The sequence below is a fragment of the Lepisma saccharinum genome, chromosome 2 (assembly GCF_977018435.1).
Source record: "Lepisma saccharinum chromosome 2, izLepSacc3.1, whole genome shotgun sequence".
Taxonomy (NCBI): domain Eukaryota; kingdom Metazoa; phylum Arthropoda; class Insecta; order Zygentoma; family Lepismatidae; genus Lepisma; species Lepisma saccharinum.
Genome location: NC_139230.1, coordinates 166,882,112 through 166,895,561, shown reverse-complemented (window position 1 = coordinate 166,895,561; position 13,450 = coordinate 166,882,112). Strand labels below are relative to the sequence as shown.

At 37.1% G+C, this 13,450-nt stretch overlaps 1 protein-coding gene across 1 annotated transcript in view; it reads right to left on the bottom strand.

Annotated features, from left to right (window-relative positions):
• LOC145984176 (nucleoporin NUP188-like) overlaps window positions 1-13,450 on the bottom strand; it is a 174,515-nt gene that overhangs the window by 121,898 nt on the left and 39,167 nt on the right. Inside the window, exon 7 of the mRNA XM_083117667.1 lies at window positions 6,579-6,800. Within this exon, the coding sequence (XP_082973793.1) occupies window positions 6,579-6,800 (222 nt within the window). The remainder of the gene's footprint in view (window positions 1-6,578; window positions 6,801-13,450) is intronic.

Genomic DNA, 13,450 nt, shown 5'->3' with positions numbered 1-13,450 from the left:
ATATAATATAGATCGTATTAACAAATATACTTCAAAGTTATGTAATAAGATTTTGGTTTAGTATTTAATCACAGCAGCAAAACAAACTCTCCATTCGCTTCACAACAGAAGTTAAGTGCATTTTGCATACATGAAGAAGCAGAAATTTACGCCCCGAGGTGTGCTGTTGGAAGACTATACAATAAGACGCGGCACCTCATTCTTTACAATAATAAGTAAGCAGTGGAGTAAAAAATCCTCTGTTTTATTTTGATGTAAAAAAAAATTTTAGTCCATACATTGATCTGATCCCCCTTGTCCAAAATAATAATAATAATAATAATAATAATAAGCTCCGGTCTCATCTGGAGATTACAACACTGATATGTCCGTCTATTCAGAAAAAAAAACAAAAGTTTTAACATCCATGGACAATACCGTACAGCAACTGTTGAGTCCCCCATATGTAAAGTTTTCTTTTTTTTCCTCGTTAGCTGAACGCGAAGATGAGGATTGGAAGATGCTCGAGACTCCCCGTTCATTCGGGTATAACATCTTTCCTTTCTAACACTCCATTTTTTTTTCTGTAAGAGGGGGCATTTCTTTAGATACCAGGAGCACCTGTCTGATGTGACCGCTCTCAGTTTCCAACTTCGCCACTGGACCGTTAACAAAAGCCAATTTCTACGCAATTCATAACCGTTGGTTGATATGTAAATATATTCAGCAATACTGAAAACTCACAGACGTAATAATAATTCAAGCAGATCACGATACAGCCGTATGCATGTAAAACTATTTTCGTCACACACAGGCAAAAAAATAAAAAATAACATTTCTCTCCTTCCCTCACTTCTAGCCATCTTCAAATAAAATAGCGTCCAGTATCCTTCTAGATAGGAGGTGAAACATGACTAGCAAAAATAATGAAATCGAAGTGTGAATTATTTTGTTATGATCTCCCTCCCTTCTTCGCATGCATGTTTCATATCACGCTCGCTGACATTGAAATAAGCAAAAACAATTGCAAGACAGCACAGGTTATAACCCATCGTAACTAGGTCTGTTTTTTTTAAAAAAAAAATAATAATCGTCAGTCCATATGACAATACTTTTGTAACGTGCACACCCTTTTTTTTTGGTTGTTGTCCGTGATGAAATTTTTTATCATTGATAGGCCGGGGACTGAGCTTCTAACTTTCCACATTTACAAACAATATCGTTTACAATAATACCTTCGCTAGAAAACACAGTACAATAAATATCCTTTTTTATATATAAATATTTTAAGTTATGCAATAACTTTGGACAGCAGCTAATTATCATGGCATTATATTCGCGTCCATGTCTGAAACGTGATGTAGCGTATGTATGCCAAAGTTTGGTGGTCCTGAGTTCAAGGGTAAGAGATGTTTGCACACACCCTCCCAAAACTTTTAATCACTCGTAACTTCCGAACATGTAGCCATAGAGAGGTCTGGGGTTTAGTGTGTTGGTCGAGTCTCGGTATCCTCTGTCCTCCCATACCAAAAATTTAGTATAGGTCATCATCATAAAACCAAATTTTCATCAATCGAAAAAAATTTCCAAGTCCTGTACAGCCCGTTTACGTTTGTCGCGACTATCTTGAATTAACTAAGCGAGTCCAGATAGCGTTGGCATTATTCTGCCTTCAGTTTTTTCACAGTAACATCAATTCATATTAACAACTTACAAGAGAACATCATGCATCTCATTTACAACAGAGCAATTTAATATCCTCGTCTAGTACGCTGCACTTCTTTGACATTAGATGCAGTGTAGGTGTATCCCGGTGTCAGGTTGGTGAAAATAAATAACGTTCAACCAAGTAGACGAATAGTGGTGTTCAAGTTCAGAAGATTCAACAAATACCTGTCTGCTGCTTTAAACGTTCATTTGATTAGTTAACCACTCACCACGTGGTCATACACCACACCACATATTACACCTCTCCAAGACGTGGTGCAGACACCAAATACACTACATGACACCCAAAATCAACAAGATAGGTTGCACCGTGTAACCAACTAGACGCGTGAGTGCAGTCAAAAAATGCAGCAAACTAGACGGAGCTATTGAATCAAAGTGATCACGTGGCATTCTCTTTGAATCTAACTTCACCCACCCCTCTTTTTTTTTAATCCTTAATCGCGACAATAATTGACCGACTTTTTAAGTTTACTCTATGCACAGATAGGTTAATCGGGGGACTGGGCGTACAGTTTAAAATAGAATCGGAATCCAGTAGGTATCGAACCCAGGGCCCTTTGATTACAACGTGACGACTTATCGACAAGAGGAGATATTTTTTTTGGTGACGTAGAGTACGCGTAGAGAGGTCGGGTTTAGTGTGTCGGTCGAATCTCGGTGTCCTCTGTCCTCCCATACCAAAATAAACATAGGTCGTCATAGAACCAATATTTTTCGTCAATCGAAAATTTTCCAAGTCCACAGCATTAAATTGCAAATATATCTCGAATTTTTGATAAACAGAGGTATCCCATAGGATTTTTTTTAAAAAAAAAAAAAACACATGAAACTCTACAGAGGTATGTAGTTATCTAACCGCGGCCGTTAGAACCTTTACTTTTTTTTTTTGGTTGGGCACCACGCACTCCTGGCGAGGTTATAGAAGCCAGATATCCTAAAAAAACAACAATTATTATTTGTTTGTTTGCGTCACAATACAGAAATAATAAAAAACACGCGCACGCGTGTGGCACATCATTCCCCCGAGAGAGGTTTACAAAAGTTACAATATATAAACATTTGGTCCCCCGGGGACTTGGAAAATTACGATAAGATGCATTCGCTCACCACTGTTGCCAGCTATAGGTCTCTCTCTCTCTTCATCTTACAGTAACGTTGGCATCTCTATTTTTTAGTTGCAGGTGGTTTGCCAACACTCTCCAGTTAATAATGCTACATATTATACACACACACGCACACACATACTGTGTTGCCATCCACCCATCTCTCTCTTTTACGGCAGTGCATGTTTGTTGCCGGCTCTCCTTGTTTAGTGTGTGTAGGTTGGCTTAAGTCTTATTTATATGTAATTTTCACGGGGCGTACAATATTGTCAACAGTATCATATTTGAGCAGGTCGCTTGTCACTTAAACACTACAGCTCACAGGTTGGTAAAATCTGACATGAAAGCAGATAATACGCTTAAGTCTTATTTATATATAATTTTCACGGGTGTACAATATTGTCAACAGTATCATATTTGAGCAGGTCGCTTGTCACCTAAACACTACAGTTTACAGGTTGGTAAAATCTGACATGAAAGCAGATAATACGCTTAAGTCTTATTTATATATAATTTTCACGGGCGTACAATATTGTCAACAGTATCATATTTGAGCAGGTCGCTTGTCACCTAAACACTACAGTTTACAGGTTGGTAAAATCTGACATGAAAGCAGATAATACGCTTAAGTCTTATTTATATGTAATTTTCACAGGGCGTACAATATTGTCAACAGTATCATATTTGAGCAGGTCGCTTGTCACCTAAACACTACAGTTTACAGGTTGGTAAAATCTGACATGAAAGCAGATAATACGCTTAAGTCTTATTTATATGTAATTTTCACAGGGCGTACAATATTGTCAACAGTATCATATTTGAGCAGGTCGCTTGTCACCTAAACACTACAGTTTACAGGTTGGTAAAATCTGACATGAAAGCAGATAATACGCTTAAGTCTTATTTATATGTAATTTTCACGGCGGCGTACAATATTGTCAACAGTATCATATTTGAGCAGGTCGCTTGTCACCTAAACACTACAGCTCACAGGTTGGTAAAATCTGACATGAAAGCAGATAATACGCTTAAGTCTTATTTATATATAATTTTCACAGGCGTACAATATTATCAACAGTATCATATTTGAGCAGGTCGTTTGTCACCTAAACACTACAGCTCACAGGTTGGTAAAATCTGACATGAAAGCAGATAATACGCTTAAGTCTTATTTATATATAATTTTCACGGGTGTACAATATTGTCAACAGTATCATATTTGAGCAGGTCGCTTGTCACCTAAACACTACAGTTTACAGGTTGGCAAAATCTGACATGAAAGCAGATAATACGCTTATGTCTTATTTATATGTAATTTTCACGGCGGCGTACAATATTGTCAACAGTATCATATTTGAGCAGGTCGCTTGTCACCTAAACACTACAGTTTACAGGTTGGTAAAATCTGACATGAAAGCAGATAATACGCTTAAGTCTTATTTATATATAATTTTCACGGGCGTACAATATTGTCAAGAGCGTCAGTTTCCGTAGAGCTCTCTTTTCCATCTTCCCTCTATACAGTGAAGCTGTAGAAGACACAATTAGCTAACCTAGCATACAACATACTTTCCTAATTAATATGGATATTGTCACACATTCCTCTTATTTTATACTGTTGTAAATAGAAAAAATTATGTACGGTAAATGTTTTGTACATTATAGGGAAAAAATACAAAATACCCCCCAACTTTAATTCGATCCACTTCTGAATCGAATTTTTACATATTTTCACGCCGGCACATATGTTCTATTTTGCTTCTTTTACTTGCCTTGCTTAATTAACTCTCGCTAATTAGCATTTTTTTGGAAGAAGTCAACTAGAACAACATATGGCGGTATGAGAAATATGCAAATCAAAAAATATTTTAGTAATATAAGAGCCCTAGCAATTAGCTTCGTCGACTAAGAGTACTCTTTTAAACATCTTCAGCTATCGTATTACTACGTGAAGACGTTTAAAATGTTTGGGTGTTGAAAAAGTTTGACCTATTTTTTATTTCTATTGTTTGCTAATAGATGGCGCTGATAGTACCTCCTCTCTCTCTCCCCCCTCTTCTCCTCTCCCCCCTCTTTCCCCCTCCTCCTGTGGGTAGGCAACACCAACAAGCATCAAATAATAATTTCGAGCCTCAAATAATAATTCGAGCCTCGTCAGTGTTGCCAATTCCTATTTGTAAACCTTTACTTTTTTTTTTGGTTGGGCACCACGCACTCCTGGCGGGGTTATGGAGGACAGGAATCCTAAAAACAACAATTATTATTATTTTGTTTGTTTGTTTGTGTTATAATATAAGTGTGTGTGCGCGCGCGCATGTGTGTGTGTGTGTGGCACATCGTTTCCCCGAGAGAGGTTTACAAAAATCACGATATACGAAGTTGGAAAATTACGATATGGCGCATTCGCTTATTACTGTTGCCAGCCATAAATCTCTCTCTCTCTCTTCATCTTACAGCAACGTTGGCATCTCTATTTTTTTTAGTTGGAAGTAAATTGCCAACACACTCTAGTTAATAATGTTACATATTATACACACACACGCACACACGCACGCGCGCGCGCTTGTGTTGCCATCCACCCACCCACCTCTCTCTTTTACGGCAGTACCAACTCTCCTTGTTTAGTATATGTAGGTTGGCAAAAATTGCTTTATGCACTGTAAACCAAGCCTCAAGCAAAGTTGCCAGCTCCTTGCTTTAGGTTAGGTTGGATTGGGTTGGGTTGGGTTGGGTTGGGTTAGGTTAGAGTGGGTTAGGTTAGGTTAGGTTAGGTTAGGTTAGGTTAGGTTAGGGTGGGTGTTGGCAGCTGTCGGTTGTTTATCTCTTCCCTCTCTTTCTCTCCACACTCTTTTTTTTTTGTAAAAAGCTATGGCAAAACCACCAGGTTGGCAACCTTGCTTTATGCCCCTGTAAACCAAGCCTCAAGCAACGTTGCCAGCTCCTTGCTTTAGGTGGTTACCCCCAAAAAAAACCTTGGTGATTTTTTTCGAGTAAGGTGTTGGCAATACTGCGAGAAAATAAGACTTATGCCTTACAAAAACAAACCATTAAGACGAGCCTCAAGCAAGATTGCCAGCTCCTTGCTTTAGGTTACGTTAGACTAAAAAAAACCTTGGTGATTTTTTCGAGTAAGAAGTTGGCAACACTGCGAAAAAATGAGGCTCATGCCTTACGAGAGAAATCCATTAAGGCGAGCCTCATTTTCTGTTGCAGAACCCGTGCACTTCCACTACTGTGCAGAGTCTGAAGAAGACCTTGCTAGAAGGTTGAAATGTTATGTTTAGTTTATGTCTTATAATAAAATAAATTTCTGCCTTGGTCAGCATATTGAGTTTTTCATATCATGGAATCAAGGCTTAATGGTGTTATAATTAGACTCAAAAGTTCACGAGAACAGAAAATTCAACCTGCCCCTACATCCAAGACTGTTGAGTGTTCCTCTTTTTCAAGAAGTCTCTCGAAGACCAACATTTCAACAGAAACAACAATGAATATGCCAAAAGATCAGAACAGAAGGAACTGTCTTCACATGTAAGCAACAAATATGTTTAGGACATTATTATTTGGAACATTTAACACACTCAACTCTTGTCACAACAAATGTGACTGACTTCTGGATCATGTGGATCATATTTTCCTTTGTTTTAAAAATTACAAAGGATAGCTAATTAAAGAACACTGATATTATTAAAATGGTACATGCGTTCAACTCATTTTTACCTTACTCAGGAGTACCAATATGTTATTTCTTAGCACTAGACATACATCAAATTTGATATCCCAGCAAATGCATGCCACGATGTCATCAGTCTCTGTGCCTACTTTGCACATTGTATGTTCAGGAATGATCAGTGCTTCAAATGGTAAGACGCTCCTGTTTCTTATTGAATATCCAATTCCTTCCATGTCTCCAAAACGGATATTACACATAACACTGTCAGTTTTATTTTCACAGTAAGTTGTCTGATTTTTGAGTTCATGAAGAAGCTGTAACAAAAACAAAAATAATTATTATATACTGTATTCTGTAAACAGTAAGGGGTGATATTATCTCAACTGACTTTAATTACATTTTGGAATCCTCAATTGTAAGTTTCTACAGTGCTATAAGAAAAAAAGCAAACAAAATATTTCACTTAAAATTTGTACATCGACAATAATTTATTTTACCACCAAATAAGAAAGGTAAATGTGGTTCTTATTAAATATGCAATTTGCTCATAATTTTGCTGCATTATTGCTGCTTGGATGAATGAGAACTGGCTAAGAATAAATTCATCTTCATATAAAATATGATGCCATCTAAGTCTATGCCAGTTACAAGCAGGCAAGTTGTCAGTTTTGTGAACATGATAGCGATTGGAAATTTAGAGTTAGCTAGATAAAACTGTATCTGCAGCATGATACCTTGAAAAGAAGTACACCACTACATTTGAGCAAAATTAGATGATATGTTTCAAGATGGTGACAAAAAAAAAACAGATTTTCACTACATTATGCACCCAAGACAGTTTAGAATATATTTTGTGGGTGTAAGGAACTAAATTCACAATACTTGAACAGTATTTATAGGGCTAAAGTTCTATAATAACATTTTAAAAATAAAGCTACTAGATACTCTTGGACAGTTAATGTTATTCTGGCAAAGGTTTTATGAAATCCACTTTATGGTCAGATAGGCTAATAAGAACTAAACCCACAGTTTAAAGTGAGATCCAAACCACTGTGCAATATGCCTCCACCAGGTATTGAATCGTGAGTCCCTTGAGAACAAGGTGTTGGTGTTACAGGGTGGTCACTCTAGGAACATGATAAAATTCAAGTATAATTCCCGGTTTTCAAGGCAAACTTTCCAAATATTCACAGGTACAAGCAGATACAATACCTTACATATTACCGATGCTCATCATCCACACAAATATATTAGCAATAAAAAGGGCCTGTGTGATTCCAATGTATCCAAAAATTCTAATTCAATTAAACGGTACCTCGTACTATGTTTAAAATATTTAATTTAAGGTGCAGAGTTTACATTTGCAATTTCACATTCAGACTGTAAATACATCTACAAACACAAGTCAAAGTGTTATGGGCTATATATACTAATCTACGAAAAATTGTTAATTGTAAAAGAATTTCAAACTAAAATTTATGAAATCAACTTCGAGATGTCCTATCTTGCAATAATCTTACATCTGTCAGATAGATTGTTTTGCAAAGGACACTAACAAAGTAAACGGATTGAGAGAATTCTGTTTTATTTTCCATGCAGCTTTCCTTTCCTTTCCTGATAAAAATAAAAGCTAAACTGTGAAAAACTTGCCACAGAACATTTATAAATATGTACAGCGTGTCCCGCTTATATGTATAATAAAAGAAAAATTCATAACTTTCAAACAAACTGTCAGAATGATGTGATTGTTATTTCATTTTAAGGAATGACTCAAAATTATTTTTTTTAGCAACACATTCAGTGGTAGAGTGTGCGTCAAATCTCCTGCATATGGCCTTGAATGGCTGAACAGCACTAGCGAATCACAGACGTGTGGCGTTGCCTATTCCGCTCAACTACGCTGTCTCTTTTCCGTGCGAGATTTCAACATGGCACCGCTGCAGTGCGTTGCTATTGGCTATCGCCATATGCAGAAGATTTGACGCACACTCCTAGTTGTGCATGCGCAGTAGCCAGAATGTCTTGAAAACTGATATTATCAGTTTCTCAGTAGCCATTCGTCAGGTGTTTTGTGTTTTAACGTTGTCTGAAGTGAAGTCTGTGACACTTGTGCAGAGAAAATTTCGTGCACGTTATGGTTTGGGTTCTAAAGAAGAAGTTCCATCGTGCATTTCAATGAAGAAATGGGAAAAACAGTTATGCAAAACCGGTTCTTTGTTGCTGATAAGAGGTGAGCATTCAAAAAGGAAAGTGTCTGATGAGAATGTGGAGCGTGTTTGTGCCTCATTTAGCCAGTCTGAGGAAATCCATAAGCCAAGCTAGCAGGCAACTGCAAATTCCTAAATGTACGATACACAGGGTACTTCACAACAGACTGCACCTTCATGCATACAAAATTCAACTTCATCAATGCAAAACCTGGTGACAAGCCTGTCAGGGTTCAATTTGCTAACGAAATGCTTAGGAAAATTGATCAGAATGATATATTCTTGGATAGTATTTGCTTTTCGGATGAGGCCACCTTCCATGTTAGCGGTCATGTTAACCAACACAATTGTAGTATATGGGGTTCTGAAAATCCTCATGAGGTTTGTGTGAGAGAACAAGGTTCTTCGAAATTGAACGTTCAATTTCACATTAATTAATAATGGAAAACAAGTACATAAACTGTATTTTTGAATGGCAGAACATAAACATAACACATGTGAAAACTCAAAATCTTTCTTCACACGAATGAAGAACTAAACAAAGTGTCTCTGTCAATGTTTGTCCCCAACAGGCATGAGCAAGCCCTTATATTCCATCCCCGGCCAGGACAATAATAAAAAAAAAAAACTCCCCTTCATTTGCAAAACTAGGGAGCTGTTGACCTGTGATGCAGATGTGGAAGGATCTTTCACAAGGTAAGGCCGAAACAGGGGAAGCAAAGGTATATCGTCGATGTTTTCACGAACTGGCGAATGTGTCAACTCGCCTGCGTCACGAACTGGCGAATGTGCAAAATATTGATTTTGAGAAAAACAAAGTTGAAAGTAGCCAATTTTGCGTTACTTGCGAATCATTAAAAAAAATATTCGAGATAACAATAAATGCTGTGTGAGAAGGTAGTTCACATGAGAAAGAACACCGTAGAAAGAATTCTAATGAACAATAAATGAACAAAGGATTTCATTGAATCTATTCATCAGTTTGTGAAAACAAAAAAAAATGGAATATTTTTAGCTTGATTCGTCATTGTAATTTTCACTAAAACTGCGAATTCTACAGTTCAAGGCTAAAACTTTCAACTTATTTATTGGATATTTATACGGAGTTAAATATTAGGCCAATCCTTAATACACTAATCATAACATACACCATAACAGTTTAATACGTAACAGTGAGAAACACAGAAATTCACACAACACTAGACGTAGCCGCAAAAAAAATTCAAGAATAATAAAATTCAGGAAATAAAATGTAAGGAACAAAATAGTAATACATTGACCAACACTAGTCTGTTATCAAATACAAAGTTAATAGACGCAAAATGGTTGTACAATTAGTGAGGTAATCTGACATAGAAGTCTTTATAATCAGGATGAGAAATTACTGGTATTACTCCTTGACAAAATGATAGAAAGTCCTGGTGCAGTTTTGGCTTTGAAGTAAAAGCCCTTGGTGGTAAATTGTCCTCTTTAGCACTGCGTGGATTAGGAAGTGATATACTTGAGTGTGTGTTTAGGTTATGCAATGTTTTTATAAATATATTGGGATTACCCTTGCGCACTTGAATTTGCACGACTTTTGTTCAGTCCACGGGTTGATCCTCATTTGTTGTTTCTAACTTTTAGGATATGAAGGTATTGTGAATATTGTTTATAATCTAAGACGTCTTTAGTATGCAACTCATGAACAGCATATGGTTATTTCTTTCTTGCCATCCTGATTACCAGGATGAGTTGGGCAGGGATGAAGATATCTTCACTCCGTCTAAGTGCGTTTTCAATTGTACTGTGAATAGCATCACCTTCACTTTGTCCGTGACTCGTTTCGAAGATGAAAACATGTATGGTGTTGATTTTTTGTTCTTCATTGTTTAAAAAATAAATGAACATAGAAGGCAGGATACTGTTTTTGTTCTGAGATGCACATCCATCAGCGAAGAACGCTACCTGTTTTACATCTTGTTCATCTTTCATCATCAGAAACTTCCTTAAGTTTGTTGCAACTTCATTCGGACCACGTTTCGCTAATCCTTTGTGCCAAACGTAGCAATGACCGCTTTTACTAGTTAATTCATAAATTGTAAAATTGTAGGCTGATAATTTTCTTTTGTAATGCAGTTCAGTTCGTTTGCTCTGTGGTAGATTTATGACTTGCTCCATGTCAAAGCAAGCAGCCACGAACTCCTGTGGATTTTGTACAGCTGTATTTTTCATCGCACCTTTAATTTCCCTCACCTTCTGTTTTTCCTGTACGTGCCTGTTATATTTTTCAATCAAGTCAGAATGATTAGATAAACAATTAGCTGATTTCAATGAGTTGTACGTCTCACACAAACCACAAAAATCTTTTTTTGGAGAACGAAATTTTAATTTCATACATTTAAAAACTGATCTGTATAAGGAGTAACATGCCGAGCTGTTTGGAAATTATTTTTTGAATAGTTCATACATCTTTGCAATACTTTAGTTGGACGACAAGTACTGTTGGCTAGAACTTCTGCGACAAAAAATGAGATTCCATCCTAGGGAACATATTTATGTGCTTTTTAATATCTGTATGCATTTTTTCGTCTCTTTCTTTTAACGTTGTCTGACGTCAACCTCTCTTTTTTTCTTCTACCATGCACTGGTTCTTTAACTTCATTAGCATTGTCCTTACTTGTCTCTCAGCAATTGCAAGTGTGTTAAGAAACATTTTACGACATTTTGTCTTACGTTATGGTCATCTGGTAAAAAATAATGAAGCATTCTTTCCCTCCTCTTTTTGTCTTCTGACTTCGTTGACCTTACAGGAGCATTGGAAGCGATGAACTTACTCAACCATTCTCGTTGTCGGGAAACATTTCCTAAATTATAATATGCATTATTAACTTTCATTCTTGTGATGTCATCAAAATTGTGGCACTTCAATCCTCTTGTTTGGCATGTCCGTGACTGACAACGTGGACGAAGCAATCTGCGAGAAGGAATAACTTGATGACTCTTTTCACTTACACACTCATAACTAGGGAACGGAACTTTATGTGCTAAAAAACTCAGAAATATTTATTTTTTATGTGTCATAAATGTTGAAAATATGTGATAAAAACAGGAAAATATGTGATAAAAATGAAAAACATTTGGTAACAAAAACAAAATATTACATGCATTTTAAACACCTAAAATCAGTTTCTAAATGCTTACCTCTTAGCGAGCTATTTTTTGGAAGAGTTGCAGTGAATCACCATAGTTTTCTCCAAATTCTCCATTGTAAATCTGTGGCGATTATCTCTAAACAGCATCTTATATTGTGAGAAAGATCGCTCCACGTCACAAGAAACAATTCTTGCATATTTGAAGCACGAAATGTCACTAACGCTGAAGTTTTCCAAAGCTTCTTCTTCCTCTACTTCACCTTCCAAAACACGTGCAATTTGGCACAAAGTTTGGAAACCTTGGTTTTTCCCAAAAATTTCCGTACATTTAGACATTAGCACTTGTGAATTAGATCCAGTGAGTTCTTCCAGTTTCGTTTCTACTATACGGACTTCACCCACGGAAGCTGCCAAAGTGTTCGCGGACGATTCAAGCTTTCGTATGGAATTAGAGAGAAAGGATAGGTTTGTTGAGATGTATGTCAATTCGACTTTTAAGGAGGGATCCTTCAACAGTTCTTGCAGAATTTCTATAGACTTCTTTGTCGAGATCGTTTACAACAGATACAAAATTTTCAAAGTTCTGGGCATAATATACAGCTGCATCCAACCAAGTGCCCCACCGCGTAACTACAGGTGTAGGGGGAAGGGGAACCTCAGGACATTTTTGTTTAAAAATGTCTATTCTTCTAGGCGACTTGATAAAAACTTTCTTCCCATTTGAAACCAGTTTATCGACGTTGGGATAAAGAGCTCTTATCTTTTCACATATTCTATGCAACGCATGAGCCACACATGTAACGTGCACCATTTTGGGGTAGCTAACGGCAAGGCCTACTGCAGCTTTTTCATGTAAGCTGCAGCATCTGTCACTAGGAGAAGAACATTGTCAAATTTTATGCCTTCCGGCCACAATAGCTGCATTGCTTCATTAAAAAGCCTTGCTATCGTTACATGTGTAGCCCCAGCTAGCTCTCTACACACTAGCAAATAATTTATCGTTGAGACATTTACGTCATTATGTAGCACTCCCACAATTCACATTTCCCACTTTTCTACCGGTGGAGTCTGTAGTTTCGTCAATACATACCCAAATATTTTGATTCGCACATTGTGAGCGAATATGTTGTAAGGTTTGCTCGTAACACCTGTGCAGATACGTTTTTCGCAACGTTGATTCATCAGGCGGTTCGAAGTTCGTATATTTCGAGAGAAAGTTTCGTAAATCAGGGTTCTTTAATTTGAACAGTGGAATATCTGCGGACACAAAAGCTCTGCACAAGTCCATTGAAAACGCGGACAATTTCGACGGTTCCCCAGAAGTAGATGGTGTTTGTTGCCCGATAAGTGCCTGTCTGCAGCTCAAACGTGAAGAAGCAACAACATGCTTGTTGCTACCTAAATGCTGCGTAATTTGCAAACGTTGGTCAGCTGCAATAGATTTACCACACGGTTGGCAAAATAACACTTTGCCATCAGTTGAAAACACATCCTTATATTCTTTACAGAACTGTTGCAAACGAGATGAAACACTTGCCTTAACTTTTGGCATATCGTACGAGAAAACACCTACTGCTGCACAAGCACCGAATCAGGACATGACAAAAGCAGAAACACTCTCGA